Genomic DNA, 21,454 nt, shown 5'->3' with positions numbered 1-21,454 from the left:
GTGTGTGTGTGTGTGTGTGTGTGTGTGTGTGTGTGTGTGTGTGTGTGTGTGTGTGTGTGTGACTATGGGATAATTTATAGTATATGATGTGTGTGTATATATGTGGATAGATGTAACATGAAGAAGCATAAATTTGAGAGGGAATGGAACATGGGAGGAGCTGAAGGAGGAGGAAGAGGTAGAAATGATACAAATGCGGTAGTCATGTGTGAAATTCTCAAAAACATTTTTAATGGAAAAATATTTAAAATAAGCAAGGTATGGTGGTACAGACTTGTAGAGACAGACGTTAGGACTCCTCAGCTAGCCAGGCTATCCAAAGAGGCAAGCCCCAGATCCCAGTAAGAAACCCTGTCTCAAAAGTTACGGTCGATGCCTCCTAAAAAATAGGGCCCAAAAAGTAATGATAAGGAGTGACCACATTGGTTTTGAACGTAAACGATTAATGATCGAGGTGAGAGGGCCCAGCTCACGGTGGCAGAGCCATCCCTGGGCTGGTGGTCCTGGGTTCTGTGAGAAAGCAGGCTGAGCCAGCCATGGAGAGAAGTGAGTGAGCGGCACCACTGTGGCCTCCGCCTCAGCTCCTGCCTCCAGCGTCCTGCCTGGAGGTCCTGCCTGACCGCACGATAGACTACAAACTGTAAAATGAAATACTCCCTTTCCTTTCCAAGTTGTTTCTGGTCATGACGTTTATCACAGCCAAAGGGGTCAAACTAAGGCGGGCGGTGATGGTGTGCAGCTTTCTTTAATCCCAGCACTCAGCGGGCGGGTCTCTGAGTTCACGGCCAGCCTGGTCTACAGAGGGAGTTCCAGGACAGCCAGCTACACAGAGAAACCCTGTCCCAACAAATCAGGGAGGAAGGGGGGGAGAGAGAGAGAGAGAGAGATCAGCGGTTAAGAGCACTGACTGCTCTTCCAGAGGACCCAGGTTCAATTCCCAGCACCCACATGGCAGCTCACAACTGTCTGTAACTCCAAGATCTGACACCCCACACACAGACATACATGCAGGTAAAACACCAATGCATATAAAATAAAAATGAATTTTAAAAAAGCTCTAAAAAAAAAAAAAAAAAAAAGAAAGGAGGGAGGGAGGGAGGAAACTGGCTGGGATGGGTACGCACCCATATTTGACCAGGTGGCAGCAGGCCACAATTTGAGAGTTGTTTCAAGTAGCTGGTAACATCTAGACGTATTTGGAAACAATCTAGAAACAGCCACACTCTTTTATCAAACTCATGTAGTTTCCGTTATAACCGAAAGGGGTGTTTTATTTTAGGTGTGTGTGTGTGTGTGTGTGTGTGTGTGTGTGTGTGTGTGCATGTGCGCATGCACACGCCACAGCACACATGTGGCATTCAAAGGTCAACTTGCAGGAGTTGGCTCTCTCCCCCAACTTGATCCCAGGGATAGAACTCTGGTCATCAGTCTTGGTGGCAAGTGCCTTTGCCCACTGAGCCATCCCCCATTTCATGACAAGGCCCGTGACATTATGAAGATTGTCAACCTGACCAGACCGTCTAGGAGACAAACGTGGGCAGGCCTGTGAGGGACTGTGTGGAGAGAAAGATCCACCCTCACTGGGGATGGCTCCATGCCATGGGCTGGCATCCTGGACCGAACAGAAGGGAGAAAGCCAGCCGGGCACCAGCCAGCCAGGCACCAGCCAGCATTCGTGGTTCTCTGCTTCCTGATGGCAGATGTGATGTGATGTGACCAGCTGCCTGAAGCTGCTGCTGCCAGCATGGACCGTACCCTCAAAATGGGGAGCCCCCAAAAAGCTCTCCCTTCCTGAAGCTGTTTCTGTCAGGTGTCTTGTCACAGCATATCTGAACTCAAAGATGTGGTGGATTGAAATCCGACCAAGTCTTGTCGGCTTCCAAACCGTTCTATGGCCAGGAGAACCCTCCAGCAGAAGCAGAAGCTGTGTGTCAGGCTGAATAATGGCTCTGATTACTTTATGTGCTATCGAGGGCCCCCTGGAAGGAGACCCTCTCTCAAAGCTCCTTCATCTGCCACCACACCACTTGAACACACTCAGCTCCCTCGCTCATGCTAGTTAGCAGGCTCGTCATTACCTGTGTGCAATCACTCTTTCCGGCGCGGTTAACTTCCTTATGATCCAACACCCGATTTATTAAGCAGCCTAACCAGGCAATAAATAATCCTGGGGTTTGTGCCAGTGACAGACAATCTGGATATTTATTTAGGTAATGAAGGCTGTGAAGGTGTCTGAAAAACCGTTTGCAATTTGAGGCCCTAGGGCCTAGGGTGCTTGATTGAAGTTTTTCTGTCTGATGACCTGAACTCCCTTCCAATGCCTGCCCCAGGCTTGTCTCTACAGAACGCCTTTGATGTGCTGCACAAGAAAGACTTAGGCTAAGAATTAGAAATGTTTATTTTTTTGTTTGTTTTTGAATGTGTGTAGTGTATTGCCTGCACGTGTTTCCGAGACAGGATCAGAATCTCTCAGTGAGCCTGGAGCAAGCCCCAGCCACCCCTCTATCTCTGCCCCACCCCCACCTAGGACTTGGCCTACCGGCTTGTGTGGTGACACTGTTGTTTGATTGTTATCTGACTGCTGGGATCCAAACTCTGATCTTTGTGCTTGAGCAGCGAGCACTCTTACCCACTGAGCCATCTCTGCATGGTTAGAGCCCCTAGAAACATTTATTTTTAGTTGCAGGTGTCTTTTAAAGTGAGCAGGAAGAGGTGAGCTTTTTTTATCCGTGGTTTCCAAAGCACACATTCAGGTGTGTAGCTCCAAGGATGTTGAGGGACACAATCTGTGGCCCCACCACAAACACACACACACTGGCATCTACCCTCTCTAGCTTTTTTGTTATTATTTAAAATTTTTATTAGAAGATTTAGATTTACATAAGAACTACTGAAAAGTAAAAGAGATTTAAATTCATGTAATAAGAATTAAGGGGGGAGTAGGGGAGGCTAGAGAGATGGCTCAGAGGTTAAGAGCACTGGCTGTTCTTCCAGAGGTCCTGAGTTCAATTCCCAGCACCCACCTGGTGGCTCACAACCATCTATGATGAGATCTAGTGCCCTCTTCTGGCATGAAAGCAGAATATTGTATACATAATAAATCTTTCTAAGAAGAAGAGGAGGAGGAGATGATGATAACAGAAGATAAAAAGCATCAAGATCCAAACGAAACTCATGGAAATTGTTAACAGTGTAAAGAAACAATACCTCAGCACTTTCAGCAGCATTGTCTACAACTGAGCAGTGAACTGGGACAGCAGTGCCTAACAGCCTGTGAGGCACTTAGGGCTTCCCATGACTGGTCTAATCCAACCAGTCATGGCTTTGGGAGGGTTTAAATGAACTACAGTGAACATTCACTGAGATTTAGTTATTCGGTCATCTTCTGCTGATACTAACCTTTACTCTCTCGTGGCTCCTTTCTAGTTTCCTGGAATTTATCTTTCCCGACTTCCACATAGATAGTGCATATTAAAAAAAAAAATAATTAAGCCAGGCACAATGGCTCACGCTTGTAATCCTAGCATTTGAGGGGGTGGGGAGGCGCAGAGGTAGATGGATCTCTCTGGCAGCCTGGTCTACAAAGCGAGTCCAGAACAGCCCAAGCGACACAGAGGAACCCTGTCTCAAAAAACAAAAATAAAACAAACAAACAAAAAAATAAGCTAGCCAAGGCAGTAGTAGCACACACCTTTAATCCCTGCACTCGGGAAACAGAAGCAGGTGAATCTCTGTGAGTTCAAGGCCAGCCTAGTCTACAGAACGAGCTCTAGGACAGCCAGGGCTATACAGAGAAACCCTGTCTCAAAACACAAAAACAAAGAAAGAAAGAAAGAAAGAAAGAAAGAAAGAAAGGAAGGAAGGAAGGAAGGAAGGAAGGAAGGAAGGAAGGAAGGAAGGAAAAGAAGGAAGAAAGAAGAAAGAGAGAGAGAGAGAGAAAGAAAGATAGAAAGAAAGAAAGAAAGAAAGAAAGAAAGAAAGAAAGAAAGAAAGAAAAGAAAGAAAGAAAAAGGAAGGAAGGAAGGAAAGAAAGAAAGAGAGAGAAAAAGAAAGAAGCAAAGATCCACATACGAGAAATGACAAATGCTGTTTGTCTTTCTGAGACCAGGCTAGGATACCTCTCTTAATATAATGGTTTCCAGGTCCATCCAATTTCCTGCAATTTCATTTTTCTTTATGACTAGGATCCCCCTGTTGATTGTACCAAGGCTTTTTAATCAGGCACAGAGGGAAACCCAATACAAGCCTGTGGGCACCAACTGGCAGTGAGGTGTAGGTGCGAGTATGCGTGCCTGCGTGTCTGCGCGCCTGCGTGCCTGTCTGTCCCCTGAATTATCTGGGTGGGGCAGGACTCACCCTTTGTCTTTTCATGCCAGGCCTGTGACAGGGCATGACAGTCAGTAGTCACCCGGTAGTTAAGTTTGTCTACACAGGATTTCCGGGCACACACAAAAAACTATTATAGTCCCCCAAAGCAGCCAGAAATCCAAAGCCAAAACACAGCACAGGATAATCACACAGGCATAACTAACATCTGTTTGTGGTGCAGCCAACATTGTCTGGGGTGCTGTCAGCTTATAAAACCTCTCCGTAGCCCTGAAAAGTCGGGGCTAGCATGACCACGCTCACAGAATTACAGGCTAAGGCAGGGCCAGGAGTGGCATGGTGGCGCACACCTTTAGTCCCAGCACTTGGGAGAGGCAGAGGCAGGCAGAGCTCTGTGAGTTTGAAGCCAGCCTGGAGTTCCAGGCCAGCCAGAGAAAGAGAGAGAAAGACAGGACCTAGGGTCTTTCCTAGGCCAGCATAGCCTGGACATGGCAGGGACTAGAGAGTAGACAGGCTGCACAGTATAGACTCCAGCTGTTGCTGTCTCTGTGTCTCTGCCTTTCTATCTCTCTGCCTGCCCCCCCGTGTGTGTGTGTGTGTGTGTGTGTGTGTGTGATGTTAATGTAGGAGTGTGTATGTCTTTGTGTGGGTGCAGGTGTGTACATACAGAGGCCAAGGGCTGAAGCCAGGTTTCTCTCCACCCCCACCCCAATCTGGTTTATCAAGACAGGGTTTCTCTGTATAGCCTTACCTGTCCCAGAACTCTTTTTGTAGACCTGGCTGGACCCCCTGAGTGCTGGGAGGAAAGGTGTGTGCTACTATGCCCGTCTCAGGTATCTTTTTTCCCAGTAGCTCTCCACTCTTACTTTTTGGCAGGGTCTCTTAATGAGCCTGAAGATCATGGTCCAACTAAACTGGCTGGCCAGTGAGCTTCAGAGACCACCTGCCCCATCCCCCAGTGCTGAGAAATGGGCACTTACCGCTTATCACTAAACCAGGCTTTGTGATGTGGGTTCTGGAGCTCTGTTCTCAGGTCCTCATGCTTACCTGCTGTGTACCTCACTTTACCAACTGAGACGTCTTTCTCGTCCCCAGACTCCAGTTTTTAGCACCAATCCCTACGGCCTAGTGATAGATGGAGAGCCAGGCACCTGCAGGCTGGGCTTGAAGAAAGCCCCACCCCAGGCTAGCTAGCCACGAGGCCCTGAGCAGGCAGCCCCAGCTGTCCTGTTTTGGGCTTCCTCATTTGTGAAATGGGAAGTGTGTGGGGGTGTCCTCCAGGGTGCTGTGACGCTCAGTGGAAGGAGCCAGCTCTGTGAATGCGTCTAGAGTACTGGAAGGTGTGTCCAGCTTTGTGACATAGCAACCCAACCGTGTCATGGACAAAATTCATCTGTAAGAACTACACTATTAAAAAATCACAATAAAATAATGATAATAAGTCACTGACAGCAAAGGTGCTTGCCTCAAGCCTTGACTACCTGAGTTTAATCCCTGGGACCCAGAGGTTAAAATATTGCCCTTTGGCCTCCACATGTGCACTGTGGTGTGTTCATGACCACCACCACCCCCAAATAAAATTGTTTTTAAAACCCATAGTGGTTTGAGTAAGCCTCTGATTTTGTGTCAGGTCACATCCATAGCTAATCATGTCTTCTAGAGGGTCCATTGTCATCCAAGGGAATTAAGGTTACCACCTGTGCCCTTCCCTTGAACTCTGCTTGACCCCTGCCTAGCCACTGATGCCTGGTGGGAAACCTCAGGGCTGGTCTGTGACAGCTGAGAGTTCCAATGACACGAGAATGCGCATTAAGGAGGCAGGCATGCCTGCTGCAGCTGGGCCTCAGCACCTTTGTCATCACCCAGACAAGATCCTGCGACAGCTCAGGATCTCTGCACAGGTCTGGGGACTATCCATGATCTTAGACCTGGGCTGGTGCCCTCTGACCTTGTGCTGTCCCCTCCCCATAGATCAGCGCCCTTCAGAAAAACTATAGCCAGATGCTGTCTCAGACCCTGGCAGAGCGCAACTCAGAAATTGCATCCCTGAAGAATGAAGGCGAGAACTTAAAGAGAGACCATGCCATCACATCAGGTAATCTCCTCTGGAGTTAAGCTTAGGAGACACTACCCTGCCACCCGTTCTCCTGGCCCTGGCAGACATCACCAATCAACTACCAAACTTTGCTCCCTGGCTTGGACAGAAACTCAGAGTTCTCTCTCAGCAGCCCTCGGGCCATTCTGTTGGTGACAGGGTGTCTTCCCCAGAAGTGTGCTCACCAGCCACTGAAGAATGTGGGAAGGGGGACAGTCAACATGGGCCACCTTGCCAGCCACAGAGATTACTTAGCCTGGATCCATCCATCCACCCAGCCATATGTCACATTTACTGACCACTGCTGGCTTTGGTTTAGGGCTCTGGGAGGAGAGCCTTGAACAAGTCATAATCAGTTCCTAAATTCCGGGCTTGGATATGGCTGAGGGTGAGACAATGATAGGCAAATAGGTAAGTAAGCAAGCAAGTCTGAGGGACAGAGTTATGCTGTGGAGGAAATAAAACAGGGCAGCGTGTGAAGGGCTTCAGGAGGGAGGAGAGGGCGGCACGTGTGCCTACAGGAGGAACCCTGTGGGAACAGTGTGCTGCTAGCAGTGTGCTAACATCCTGAGGTAGGGACCAGGTAGCTCTGCTGAAGGAGCAACAGGTGTGTGTGCCTTAGGGGAAAAGGGATTGTGAGAGAGATGGGGGACAGGTGAGAAGACCAGGCCAGATCTCAGGAGAGATTGTCTTCCAAGGGTGCTGGGAAGCCACTGGGATATTTGAAGGGGAGAACAATGTATCTAACAGACCAGAAAAGGATAGAGGCATTAGGAGAAAAAGAGGGAGGAGTGTCAAGAATTTGGAAACAGAGGCCTGGGGAAACAGCTCAGCCATAAAGTCCTTGCCACACAAGCAAGAGGACCCAAGCCCCAGAACTCATGTAAAAATTCAGGCACAGTGGTGCCGACTTGTAATCCCAGTGCTGGAGAGCTGGAGACAGGAGGATCCCAGAACTCACTGGATAGCCAGTCTAGATGACTGATGAGACACTATTTAAAAACAAACATGGTGGATGGGTGGTGGTGGCGCATACCTTGAATCCCAGCACTCAGGAGTTAGAGGCAGGTGGATCTCTCTAAGTTCGAGCCCAACTTGGCCTAGTCTGTTCCCAGACAGCCAATGCTATACAGAGAAATCCTGTCTCAGAAAATAAAGACAAACAAAAAAACATGGTGGAGAGAGATTGAAGACAAGTCAAATATCAGTCCCGAGCTTAGCAGTTCACAGGAGGAGCATTTCTCCCCTCCCACAGGCAGTGTCTGTGTGGAAGAAACGACCACACAACATGGTCTCAGCCCCATTCCAGCCCCTGGGGTCCTTGTAGCCACCATGTTCCTCAGACCCAGGGGCATCCTTAGTGGCTGATTAATAGTAGCTATGACAGTACTCCTCCCATGTCTTTGCTCTCTGTCTCTCCTTTGTTTGAAACAGGGATAGTGACATCATTACAGAAGGACGTGACAGCTCGGAATGAGCAAGTCCAGCAGCTGAAGGAGGAGGTCAGTCAACTGAAGAACCAGATCAACGAGAAGGAGTACCAGTTGGAAACCCTGGGCTCCAGAGTGAGTATCAGGGTCACCACCTACCTCCTCAGTGCTCAGTAAGAAGGACCTACTTCCCTCTTCACTTCTCTTTGAACCTTCCCTTGGAAAGTCACAGCCTCCTCCCACCGTGTGGGGGTCCAGGGACATAAGGAAGAATTGCCCAAAGACTAAATCCTAAAGTGCCCTCCTAGAAAGACGAAATAGAGAGCCAAGTTTCCCACAGTTTTTCTTTTCTGCTAAGATTTATTTTCTTTTTAATTGTGTGTGCCTGTGCATGGTTGTGTGCATGTGAGTGCAACACCTGTGGAGGCCACCAGAGGGCACAAGATCCTCTTTAGCTGGAGTTAAGGTATTTGTGAGCTGCCTTGTGGACACTGGGAACTGAGCTTGGGTCTTCTGGAAGAACAGCGAGTGGTCTTAAGCACTGAGCCATGGCTCCAGCCCCCTCCCTGCAGCTTTACAAAGAACAGTTTGCATCAGGCTCAGAATTAGCACAATACAGATTCTAACTCAGCAAACATGTCTGTATGATATATATGCCATAATCCTACCACTGGGGCGGCTGAGGCTGTAAGATCCAGAGTTCAAGGCTGGCCTGTGTTACATGAGACTGTTTCCAAAAAATATTAGGAGTCTTGGGGGATAAAGTACCTGCTGTTGCAAACATGAGGACCTGAGCTGGGGTGACACGCACATAACCCCCTCATGAAGCAGAGGGCAGACAGAAAGGAAGGCTGGGCTGTCAAATCTCAAAGCCCACCCCCAGTGACACACTTCCACTAGAAAGGTTCCACCTGAAGGTTCTACAACCTTTCAAAACCATGTCACCAGTTGGGAACCAAGTGTTTAAACATATGAGTCCAGAGCGGACAATTCAGCTTTAACCCATCACACTAAGACGACAGTGATGGAGGTACTTAAGCCTTCAAATTCACCAACAGCCACTGGCTTTAGAGTGTATTCTGCTCCAGTTTCATTTCTTTTGCTGAGATAAAACATCCTGACACTCCCCCATCATGTCCACAGTCAAGTGTAGAGGGAGAGCAATCCCACAGGGCCCTGCTTGCTTATCATCAGCTTTCTTTCTCTGCCCTCACACTGTTCAGGACCCCTTGCCTAGGGAATGGGGCCACCCACAATGGGCTTGGGTCTTCCCACACCAGTTAAGAATCATAACAATCCCTCATAGACATGCACATGGGGCAACCTAATACCGATAAGATAATTCTTCACACCCTTCCAAGGTGATTCTAGGTTCTGTGGAGTTGGCAGTTAAAACTAAACACACATTCTGAATTGGAATCACAAGGTGGGATGTTGGTATCATGTTCTTTTGGAATGTATACGTCTTACCCTTGTTCATTCAAATGCTGATTTCTTTCCCCCACTCTCTGGTTTCAATCCGGACCTTGCATTGTGATATTTATTCTAAGCATCACCTGTCTCAACTTTGGGTAAACATGCCAAAATAAAACAACCAGCCACAATGTTGAGCAATGGAGAGGAAAGAATGGGAGGCAGAGGGGAGAGAGGCTGGGGGAGGAGAGGCTGGAGGAAAGGTCTTGGAATGCATGGAGAGACGGATTGGACCTAATATATCACTAAAAACAAGTATAATTTGGGAAATATGAATGGTAGAAACTACGTGGGCTTGGAGGTTTAGGATGGAACAGCCATTGCCCAGCATTGTGCTCTAGGTTAATTAAATAAATCCCAGTCTCGTGTGGTGATTTCTATACAGCTGTTTAGGACTAACTGCAACTTTACTAAAAGATAATTAGTAGTAAATTTTAACGTCAATTACAACAGTGGGACAAAGGGCACCTCTTCACGCTCCTTCTGCCTGCTGCCCGGTCCCTGTCTAGAAGGAGAGTTGCCATTCCCTCCTACTGCCAAGTGTTCACATCCTAAGAGGTCACGGGATTCGGCCCCGAGAGCCACCCAGGTTCCCTGTGGCACCCCACACCTGTTCCTTCGCTCAGCTCTTCGAAGACGAGTTTTCCTCATGATTCAGATTGCTGGCTTCTGAAAAGGAATTTAGATCTCAGATCTTGAGAGAGGCAGGAACCCAGAGACCCTGAGGCATCTGTGTGCTCGTCAGATACCAGCTGTCTCCCCTGCTGGAATGTGGGTGTGCAATTGGTTTAGAAACAGCACACAGTGCTCTCAGGGCCCTGGGAACACCCTCCCCCAGATACCTCCACACTATCAGCCTTGGACTCTTTCTTTGCTTAGTGTTCCATGCTGAAAGAAGAGCTAAGGAAGGAAGAGGCTCAGAAGGAGCAGCGGGAGGCTCAGGAGAAAGAGTTGAAGCTCTGCAAAAGCGTGAGTTCACTGTCCTCATCAGTAAGCACACCTCAGAGACACACACCCTGACCTTGACATCCTTGCTGGGACCCACGACTTTCCCCAAGCATAAGGTCCTGGCTCTGCTGGTTGGAGAAAGCCATAGAACACCCTCCAGGATTCCCCGACCGATTGGGTCTGTTTTTCTCACGGGTTTCCCCTGGGAGTGAGCAGGAACAGGGCTGGGAGAGCACACCCAATGCTATAATAATTCATCCAAGCTCCTTGCCTTGGACCTAGGTTAACCTAAACCTAAGTTCCACCATCTTAAATGTGGCCATGGCCACAGGCAGTGTTTTGAACACAAATATACTCTGTGTTTTTAACAAGAGATTTTATATCACTGAGTAAAAGTGAAAGAAAGAGAAAGTCTGCTGTTTGCTTTAGAGAGAAGGCATCCAGAAAAACACCTGCAAAGGATGGTTCAACAGTTAGGAATGTTCTTGTAGAAGACCTGAGCTCGGTTTCTATCACCTGTAATTCCAGTTTCAGGGTATCTGGTGCTCTTTCCTGGACATCCAAGGGCACACACCCCCAGGCACACACGCACAGGCACGTATATGCTCATACTCACACACACCATTAAAAATAAACCTCTAAAAACTTTGCAATGAAAATACGATCTTTATTTCCATGTTTCAGGCCCTCTTGCATATCACTGGCTAAATAGTTTCCATCCTCCAGGAGGCTCAGCTCCTTAGACATGAAGAGATGTGCTCCTCTGCAACTTTTCTCTATGCCTCAAATATAATTAAAAAAAAAAAAGACAATCTGACTCTTCTGTTTTCTCAATAATCCTTATGTTAGTTAATCTAAACTAGTTGATCCTAATGAGTTGATGGGTATCTTGTAGTACTTAATCCAGGATTCAGGATGATATTTATCTATCTATCTATCTATCTATCTATCTATCTATCTATCTATCTATCTATTTATTTGAATTTTTCCAGTTGTCTACATCTGTGTGTGGCATGCACATACTGGGAGGGGTGTGTGTGTGTGGTGTGTGTGTGTGTGTGTGTGTGTGTGTGTGTGTGTGTGTGTGTAGACCATAAGAGGTTGATGGAGAATTGTGCCCATCACTCTTTCTCACCTTATTCACAGAGACAGGACCTCTCAGTCAAACCAGGAGCTCCCTCCCCCCATGGCTCCTGTCCCCAGCCATCTTGCTCTGGGTTTGATTGGCAGGCCCTGTCTCTGCCTTCTGACGCTGGAATTACAGACCTGTCACCACACACCAGGCTTTTACTTGGGTTCTGGGGGTTCGAGTCCAGTCTTCATACTTGCAGAGCAAACACGGAACCGCTGAGCCATCCTCCCAAACCCTTCTGCCGTTTGTTTTGTTTTCAAAGAAATTAATTCTTTTCCTTTACAAAGCACATTGAATATATTAGTGGGGGGTAGGGTGGGGAGAGGTCTACTTTGCTGCAAATGTAGAGCAGAGAAAGAGCTTAGCTGGCTGGAATGGACCCTGCCTGAATGAGCCCCAGAAATAAGGGAGTCGGGGGAAGGGGACCCCTCCTTTCACTCGCTACACCTAGTGAAACTTGAAGTCTCTGTGGTTGCTTTTTTTTTTTTTTTATTTTTTCAGCAAATGCAAGACATGGAGAAAGAAGTGAAGAAGCTCAGAGAGGAGCTGAAGAAGAACTACACCAGTCAGAACACCATCTCCAAGACGCTACGAGAAAAGAGCAAGGTGCGTGAGTTTAAGGAAGCCGGCGTGTGTCGGTGACCGCAGGAGACAGGGCGCTCCCGGCGCAGCGCCGCCGCGTGGCCAAGGCCAGCATCCTCCGCTCCTCCAGGACAGGAGCAAGATGCGCAGAGCGAACCGGTTCCCTGTTTATCTCAGTGAGACTCGCTCCTCACCCCCACCCCGCGCATCCTCGTGGGTCCCCTGTTGCCGTCCTATCCTGGGAACCGTGGCATCCACTTCCGTGGGTGGCAACCGCACAGAGCTATCTAAATAAAATAAACTAAAAGCCAATACAATAAAATTCAGGGCTGGGGAGACGGCTCAGTGGGGAAAGTGTCTGCTATGCCAGCCTGAGAGTCTGGGTTTAGAGCCCCAGAACCCAGGTAAAATCCGTAATGTGGTGGCATGTATAATTCCAGCACTGGGGTGGATGGAGATAAGCAAATCCCAGGGGCCCTCTAACCAGCCAATCTAGAAGAAGGGATGAGGTCCAGCTTCAACGAGGGACCCTGTCTCAACCAAAAATAAATAAATTAAAATAATAAAAATTAAAATAAATTAAAAATTCTTTTAAATTAAAAAAAGTGGAAAACAATAAAAAATGCTCAAAATCTCAATATGGCTGTGCGAGAGGATCATGAGGTATCACCCGAGCTGAGGAGCTAGTGGCAGTTTGAGGGCTGCTGAGGAAAGAGAGTCAGTTATCAAGGATACAGCCCCTGAGAGGCTGTCCATGCTCCCAGAAAACAGCCCCACAGCCACGCATCTCCCAGCAGCGCTAAATGGACACACACACACATAAAAATAAAATTAATATTTTTAAGTGACAGTGACCAGAAAAACTTAGAAATAAGTTACATCCTATCTGTAAAATTTGCCTGATAAAGAATGAATGCAGGTAAAAATCATGCCATGACAATGAAAAAGGAAACATTCGGAAATGTGCTGAGCCACTTGGCTCAATGTGACTTGACTCTGCAAAATACCCTCTCGAAAAAATTAGTTAACTTTGGCTTTTCTCTTCATCAGAATCATTGTAGTCATGGTAATGGAACCAAGCTGCTCTCTAGACCACACATTTTCCTCTAAATGAGGCTTTAGCTGCACCCGACAAGTTCTAGAATGTTTTTCATTATTACTCGGAACCCAGTCTTCTCCGATGCCTGCTCTCAATTCTTCTCCGACACATGGTGCATTTTGGAGTTATTTTCTGATATCTAAATCTATGAAGACTTCTTGGCTGCCTTTTGGTTACTGGTTTCTAGCTTCATTGCCCTGCATACAGAGATCTTGCTCTGGGTGATTTTAGGTCCCTGGTATGGACTGGGGTTTTCTTGGTGATCTGCCTGTTTCACGTGTACCTACAAGAACAACACACATTCTGCTGGGTCCACAGTGTCCCCACATGAGTCGTTTAGGTCAAGTTTGACTGTGGGGGTTATCTTGATTGTTAATCGGTATGGGAAGAACCAGCCCACCGTGGGTGGGACCATTCCCTAGATTGTTCCCCAAACTGTATAAACAGAGAGAAATCGGGAACTAGAGAGATGCCTCAGAGGTAAAGAGTACTTGTGGCTCCTCCAGAGGACCTGAGTTCAGTTCCTGGCACCTGTGTCAGGTGGCTCACAACCGCCCGAGACTCCAGCTCTCCTTGGTGGAATATCCAACAGCTCTGTCCTCCAAGGCACCTTTACTCTTCTATGCCTGCATGCACCCATGCACACACATTTAAAAAAAGCTTGTTAGGGTAGAGAAAGCCAGTGATTACCAAGCATCAGAGGGCGGCAAGCATGCATTCATTGCTCTGTTTCTGACTGTGGACACGATGTGGTTACCTGCTCTCCAGAGTGCTCAGTTTAAAGGCGTGTGGTGCCATGCCCTCGTCACCGATAGTTTTTCTGTATGTACGTCCTTGTAATTTTTTTCACTCGGCTCTTCATCAGGTAAAAGTAGCACAGAAGCTATTACCTCTACCCCCAAATCCAGTAGCAGTTGAGTTTTTACTCACTTTGATAGTCTTTTCATGTTTATTCTAAACATGCACTTTCGGCTTATCAAAACCCAGTGTCCGTGGGTGGATGACACCACAGCCACCAACATGAGCTCTTCATGCTAAAGAGTTAACTTGGGCTTCACAGACTCACAGGATGTAATCATCACTACCTACCCTGCACACTGACACCCCAAAGGCATCCCGCCGGAGTGCTTTTGTACATTCTGTGTTCACACCCACAGAAGCCGTGCTTTTCCCTACACCCCTGGGTGTCCATCCAGGATCCTCCTCCTTCTGCCCAAAATATATCCTGAAGGATTTAGGCTCTTGTGATGATGAAGGTCCTTGGGGTGCTTTTGCATGTGGGTATGTGTGAATGCAAGCGCGCGCTCACTCGTGTGTGTGTGCGTGTGTGTGTGTGTGTGTGTGTGCGCGCGCTCGTATGTGTGTTTCTAGAACGTATTTTGACTGTGCACTGACTTTTCTGTTGACAGTGAGTTCCTTCAGCAGTCTGTAGACCTTCCATTGTCTCCCGACTGTGAGACTACTACATATTTACTTTTTCTAAGTGATATTTGTTATGTATCTGTCTTCCCTTGCCTTTTTTTTTTTTTTTTTTTTTGAGATTTCCTTTTCCTTTGACTCAAAGCAAATGTTCAGCTTTTCCTGAGGTGAGTTCAGTTTCCTTACTTTGTTCGCATTCCTGTGGGCTTCTTGCCCCTTAGGCTTTCTCTGTTTTGTTTAATTCTGGTTTTGGTTGGTGTTTTTGTTTGCCATTGAGCCCGGAGCCTGGGCTGTGGACTGGGCGCAGAGAGGAGCTTCCGGAGGCCTCTGACTGAGGCACCAACTGCACTGGGTTGGGGCCCAGTTCTGAGCGTAAAAATCAGAGCTCATCTGGCATTGCGGCAGACATCTCTGCCTGTTCCCTAGCCCGCCCTGTGATCTGGAAGCTGTTGTGTCCATTTGACAGACGAGGGAGTGAGGGCTGAGGAAGCGTCTCAGAGCAGAATAGTTTATGTGAAACCACCGCTCGGTAAGGGGCAAAAACCAAGCCAGAGGCCTGGTTTACGGAACTCGTTACAATGGCACAGCCACTAGCTGTATGTGACTATTGAAACTGAAATCAACTTAGTTTTAAAATTCAATTCCTCCATATTTGTATTTAAAAATAAGATGTTATTTTTAAATTCAATTGAAAATCCACCCCCTCCACTGAGCAAAGATGTAAATTTAAAACCCAGTGTCCCTAAGCACATGTCCCATATAGCCAGACGTGGCTGTGGCTACCGTACGGGCAGCCCAGACCGCTGCTCCCAGCTGGTGGCTTGCACCAGTACCCTCAAGAATGCACTAGAAGGAAATAAATTGGAGGCAAGGACACCATGAATCTTAAGCCAAAGCTCCTCAGTGCCCAGCCTGAGGCTGTGTACAGGGTAGAGACCTCTGAGGACTAAATGTGCTCCTCAGCACAGGGCAGGCAGGACCCTGGAGGGCCAGGGTGGGGCTGGGCTGTGACTGAGGCTGGCTCTAGGGCTTTGGACTGGGAAGCAGGGAGGAGAACACTAAGATGAGGGGTGCAGAGCAAGCCCAAGGCCAGGCATGGAAGTCCCGCCTTCTTAGACCTAGGAAGAGCTGCAGGGAGAGCATGAAGACCACAGCCGTGGAAGGCCTCTCAAGCAGCCCGAGTCTGAGAGGCTCTTTGCTGCCCCACAGGGCTCTGAAGAGAGTTGGGAAGGGTTTAGGGTGTGTGGTATTTGCACATCCCTCTCCAGACCCCAATAGGAGGCTTGTGAGGCTGCTTCAGCGCGAAGCCCCTTCCACTAGAGGAGTACCCACACATACCTCTAATTCACGTTCCAGCCGTGGTCCCCATGGAAGGGGGAGACACAAGCCAGGAAGAGGAAGGAGCTGGTGTGTGGGAGAATACATTATATACCTGTGTAACGTGCTCTCAAGAAGCCTATTCTATCTAATTAACATCTAATTTGAAAAAAAAAAAAAAAGTAGTTGTAAATAGAGATGCAGCATGTGCCACAATGTCCAGCAGAGGGCAGCATTGAGCGCACTCAGGCGTACAGGGAGGGATCAAGTAGCCACGCCCCTGTCCCCTATCCCCCTTTAACTGCCTTCTGCAAGTTCCAGCTCTTTCAGAGTCTTGCTCGGCTGGCCTCCCTGAGTGGTCCCAACTGCTGACATGGCCAGGCCAATATTCCCACTGACAATACTTACCAAGCCCCCTGTGGACAGGTTTACTTAGGGTGTCAGAATAATGGTGTGTGGCTTATCTTCCAGCTTTATGAGTGACAGCTAACCCGAGCCCTTATGAAATCCCGCCACTTCTCCAAACACTCTTAACCCCACGGGAACTCGAGGCAGCCCTAGAAACATTATCCCCATTCCCCTATGAAACACTGAGTCACAGACCAGCAAAATAAGTCTCTGACGTCACGTGACTTATTAGGGGCAGCACTGGGATTCAGGCCCAGGCTAGGCTAACCTGGCTGAGCCTGGTCCTTGCTCCCAGAGGATGGTGCCTTTAAGCAGACTTCCACACCATACTCCCTTTTGATTCCTGCCGTGTGGCCGCAGCTATCTGCGTGTGCCCCGGGGACCCCCAGCAGCCGTTAGAATGTCCTAGAGGGGGTCTCCCAGACTGTCTCGTGACTACCCTAGCAGCAGCCAGCACATGCTTTCGCCATCCTTTCAGGTTGAAGAGAAGCTTCAGGAAGATTCCAGAAGGAAATTGCTTCAGCTGCAAGAAATGGGGAACAGAGAGACCCTCATTAAAATCAATTTGGAAAGGGCAGTAGGCCAGGTAGGAGCGTTCCATGGCCTTCCTTGCTGGGCCGTGTGCCCCAGGGTGTCCTACACCCACAAAGCCAATTTTGGTGCCGGGGTGTGGTGGGGTAGAGTGGGGTGTGACGCTAAGACAGGAAGGTGCTGCTGTTCTGTGTATCGGTCCTGCTAGAAAATTCTCCCCCCACCCCCAACAGTGTGCTGGAATCCAAGGCCCTGGCCAAGCAGCCTAGCCTGCTCCAGAGCTCCCTGCTCCCACCCCACCTTCCCTCTCTGGAGTGTTTCTCCCTACTGTTTCCAGTGCTGACGTTTCCCCTAGTCTTTCCTCCCCCCAGGGAGCCCCCAAGCAGATTCTCAGTGGCCGTAAGGAAACGCCTCTTTTTAAATAAGTAAGCCGGAATGTCCAAAGTTCATGCTAGACAGAGAGGATCCTGGCCAGGGCAGGAAGAGAGCCCTTCTCTGGCTGAGTGAGAGGTGCCGGTTTCCATTGCTCTGGCCCAAGGTGGGCCAATGGGCCTTCCATTGCACAGAGCCCTGCCACAAGACTTATAAAGACATATAAAATGCCACAAGACTTGACACAGGGTCTGAAGAGAGCCAATGAGAAGCCAGTAACAGAGGCCTAAGCTCCTCAGGACAACTACTCCAGATTATCTGAGGGAGACCCCGCTGACGCCCCACCTGGCAGTACTCGAGACAGTGGTGTGTGCTTCTGTGTCCGGGAGGAGGCTCTGCTGTACAACTGAGCAGGCTCCCAGAGGGGCCGTGGACCCCCAAAGGCTAAGAACCATAATCCCACGTTGCCCAGCACCAAGTCCACAATGGTTTTAATTTACCAGCATCCAGGCTGTAACCAGGTTATGTGACCAGGCTTGCTCCTCATCAAATGATGTGCAATCATTGGACAGTGATCAGAGCTCTTCATCAAATAACCCATCACACCTGTTATTTCTCTAGTAGGTCCCCAGTCCCTTGTCCTATCCCACATGCCAGTCTGTGTCCCTGGGCTGCCCCTTCCTCTCGCTTGCTCTCTTCCCCCCACCCCAAAATACACCTGACTGAGGGCATGGCCTGTGATCCTTGCCCAAAGGCCTTCATTTCAGCTCCAAGCTGGAATGCAGGATCCTGAGACTGCACTATGCATAGATTCCCAGGGTAGGGGAATCAGCCTTCCTCTCCCTTCTTCCTCCTGGCCTGTCCCTTTACCTCAAGGCCCTGCCCAGCTGACATTCTTCTCAGCCCCAGTCCAGTGTCCCCAGCTCCCAGCACACCATCCTGTCACCATAGACGGTCTCACTGTCCCATAGACGGTCCCTCCAGGGGCACCAGGACCCCTAGCATGCAGGGCTCCCTGACATAACCAACCCCTTGGATAGCTTGACTTTGGTTTGGCCATGAAACCAGAGGACAGCTTAGAGCTCCTGGCTTGAAGGTCTTTGGCACTGTCCCATGTGTGGTTTTCCAGAGTTATGAGTTCTGGTGACACCTTGACTTCGAACTTCATCTGGTGGCCTTCCGGGTCCCCTTGAGGATAAATGTTAACCTTTAATGTTCACATCTGTCCTGTGGATCACAGACACAGGTCATGGGCCAGCATGGGAGCCAGTTCTCAACCAGGCTCTGTAACCTCTGCTTCCTGACAGAGCCTTAGACTTGGGGTTCTAGTCTTTACACACAGGGCCATGCCCTCTCCCCCACGGCTGAAAACCTCAGCCCATGGGAGGGTCGAGGTACCAGCTACAGGCATGACCTATATGTTCCATATCCAAGTGCCCAGCAAACACCCGCTGAGTGCCCATTCCATGCCTGCACTGTGCTGGCTCCAGGAACATGGAAGCAAATTACAATGAACAGAGGGACAGTTGGGACAGCTGATGTCCAAGGCATCTGGGGACAGAAGTGTGCTTTCTCAGCTCCCCAGCACCAACGCTGATACAAATTTAGTTGAGCTGACAGCCTCAATATTTATTTCACAGCCTAGCAATTAAGAAAAGGCACTCCTGGGCCCAGACACCCCATTAGTTGATCACCAGGGGCTCTTTGGAGGGCCTGATGTGTGCAGGGACCGTGTGCCTGGGTCAGGCAGGGCACCAAGAAGTCCTTGAGGCCTACTGCTGTTCTGTCTTCGGTTCTGCACTCCAGTGCTTCACAACCCTGAAGGACCGTTCACGTGTGTGGCCTGGACCCAGAGGCGGAGGCGCCAGCTCAGCCTTGCCTCTGCCTCAGCAACCCCTGCTGACCTGTCACCCCCTCTGTGCCACAGCTGGAGCACTTCAGAAGCCAGGTCATCAAAGCCACTTTCGGAAGAGTGAAGCCGTTCCGTGATAAGCCCATCACCGACCAGCAGGTTAGTGTGGCTCTCTGGCCACGTGACTCACTCGCTTCTGTCTCCGGGGATCTGGATGCCAGACCCTGAGAGCATATGCTTCTGTTTTTGTTAGTGACACATATTTTTCACACTGTCGCTACACCATAAAGATTTGTTTTGATTTTAGGGGATTTCCTGGCTTTTGAAGTGAAGGATGGTTAAACTCCCTTGAAATGTTACTTGGGAAATCAAGTCCAGCCAGGCAGGCTCACGTCTGGCCACCAGGCACACACTGATAGTCTGGGAGCGGAGGGGTGGCCTGGCTTTGGTCCACATACCTTAGTTGATCCCTTCCAGAGGGGGAAGATAAGTGTAGACAGGCCTCTGTGGTGCTTGCCTTGTTATCTTGTCAGCCCTTTGTGGCCAAGAATGGGTTCAACAAGTTCACACACGGGGGCTGGAGAAATGGCTCAGTTGGTAAAGTGCCTGCCTTGCAAGCATGAGGACCTGAGTTCAATCCCCAGAACACATATAAAACAAAAATGTCTGTGTGGCATTACATGTGTGCCATCCCAGTGCTGGGGAGGCATAGGCCAGCAGATCCCTGGGGTTTGGGGTTCTCCGGCCAGCCAGCATCAGCCTACTTGGCAAGTTCTAAGCCCGTGAGATACCCTGTCTCAGTAAAACAAGGTAGATGGCGCCTGAGGAGTGGAGACCTCTGGCATCACATGCATGTACACACACACACACACACGCAAATGCATGCTCTCACACATGTGCACACATAAACAGGCACCGTACAGTACATACACTCACACAGTACTCGCACGCAGAAAAAACACTGGCAGGCAGGTCCAGGAGAAGCTGGCCTGGGAAGGCAGCCTCAGTGTCAAGAGCCATTGCTACAGGCTCGGAAGAACCCGGAGGAAATTCAGAGAGACAGTGTGACCCCAGTTCCTGGTCAGCTTGTCCTGGTGACAGGAGGCACGACCCTCGAGGGCCAGCATCTCGGGGCCTGCCACCTCACTCAGCGAGCCAGGGCTCGTGCCGCCGTTCTGCAGCCACTGCCTCGCAGAGCAGGCTCTCCTGAGACATCTTCCCTCTCTGTCCCCTGGCCAGCTGATAGAGAGGATCATGCAGGTCACCGAGGACAACCTCAGCTTCCAGCAGAGGAAGTGGAACTTGCAAAAGGAGACGCATCAAAGCAACTTGAGGCAGGAGGAGACCTCAGAGAACGTGGAGCGGCTTCGGGAGCTGCTGGACAACTGCCAGGTAGCCTCTCAGAGAGCCTGACAGGCAGCTTGCCATACCCCCCCCCCCCCGCGCTACCTGTCAGAAAATTGCCCTGCTTTCCGGTCTAAGATTCGAAATAGCCTCCCAGGGAAAGCTGATATGGTCAGGAAAAGATGGCTGAATATTTCCAGGGGATGTCAGCCCTCTGTCCCACGTCCCGAATCTGCAGATCGAGTGTCACCCACACTGAACACCTACTGGGACGGGGCACATGCTTGCCTCACAAGCATGAGGTCCTGAGTTCTAGTCCTTAGCACCCACAGGAGAAGATGGCCAGCACACACCTGTAGCCCTAATGCTTGGGGAAGCAATAGCAGAAAGATCCCAGGGGCTAGTGAGGCACTTAGTCTAGCCAAACAGGCTAGCTCCAGGTCCAGTGAAAGACGCTGGCATCAGAGACGAAGGTGGAGGCTCCAGGATCAAGGTCATTCTCAGCTGCACAGCAAGGTTGAAGCCAGCCTGGGCTTCGTGAGATCATACCTCAAACGTGAGAAAAGCTTTCTTAAAGTAATGTGGAGACTTACTGAGACGACCTGACGCTGACCTCTGATCTGCCTACACCCCTCCCCCCCAGTGTCAGTTCATGGACCAGATAAGTTTAGGGTGGGCTGTTTGCTTTCAGAGTGCAAAGGATGGGCCCTCTGCCCTTGTACACAGTGGGCAAGTACTGTACCTCCGAACCCCATCCCCACTCTGAGACGTTCTTCTTGACTTTCTTTCTCCATCACGTGCATTGTGCTGGGTATTGTACCCGGAAGGATATACGACTGCACGTCCCTTACTAGAGGGCTTGAGCTTCCTCACATTTTGGCTTCCATGTCTTGAAACTAATTAATTCCCCAGAGATAGAAAGAGATGACTGTCCCAATGTTGGGAGGTCCCCAGCTCTAGATTGTAAAAAAGTAAGACAGAGAAACCACAGCTGGGGAGATGGCTCAGTTGGTAAAAACGGTTTCTGTGCAAGCAAGAGGACCTGAATCTGATGCCACACCAAAAAAAAAGAAAGAAAGAAAGAAAGAAAGAAAGAAAGAAAGAAAGAAAGAAAGAAAGAAAGAAA

At 49.3% G+C, this 21,454-nt stretch overlaps 1 protein-coding gene across 1 annotated transcript in view; it reads left to right on the top strand.

Moving 5' to 3' along the window:
* Positions 1-21,454, top strand: part of Fhad1 (forkhead associated phosphopeptide binding domain 1) — a 97,110-nt gene that overhangs the window by 22,217 nt on the left and 53,439 nt on the right. The window contains exons 6-12 of the mRNA XM_055611447.1: positions 6,298-6,421; positions 7,856-7,986; positions 10,204-10,293; positions 11,906-12,010; positions 16,708-16,815; positions 19,060-19,143; positions 20,224-20,376. Coding sequence (XP_055467422.1) covers positions 6,298-6,421; positions 7,856-7,986; positions 10,204-10,293; positions 11,906-12,010; positions 16,708-16,815; positions 19,060-19,143; positions 20,224-20,376 — 795 coding nt within the window. The remainder of the gene's footprint in view (positions 1-6,297; positions 6,422-7,855; positions 7,987-10,203; positions 10,294-11,905; positions 12,011-16,707; positions 16,816-19,059; positions 19,144-20,223; positions 20,377-21,454) is intronic.

This window comes from Psammomys obesus, unplaced genomic scaffold, assembly GCF_907164565.1.
Source record: "Psammomys obesus unplaced genomic scaffold, mPsaObe1.curated_primary_1811, whole genome shotgun sequence".
In the NCBI taxonomy this organism is placed as follows: domain Eukaryota; kingdom Metazoa; phylum Chordata; class Mammalia; order Rodentia; family Muridae; genus Psammomys; species Psammomys obesus.
This window is presented reverse-complemented; position numbering and strand designations above follow the sequence as displayed.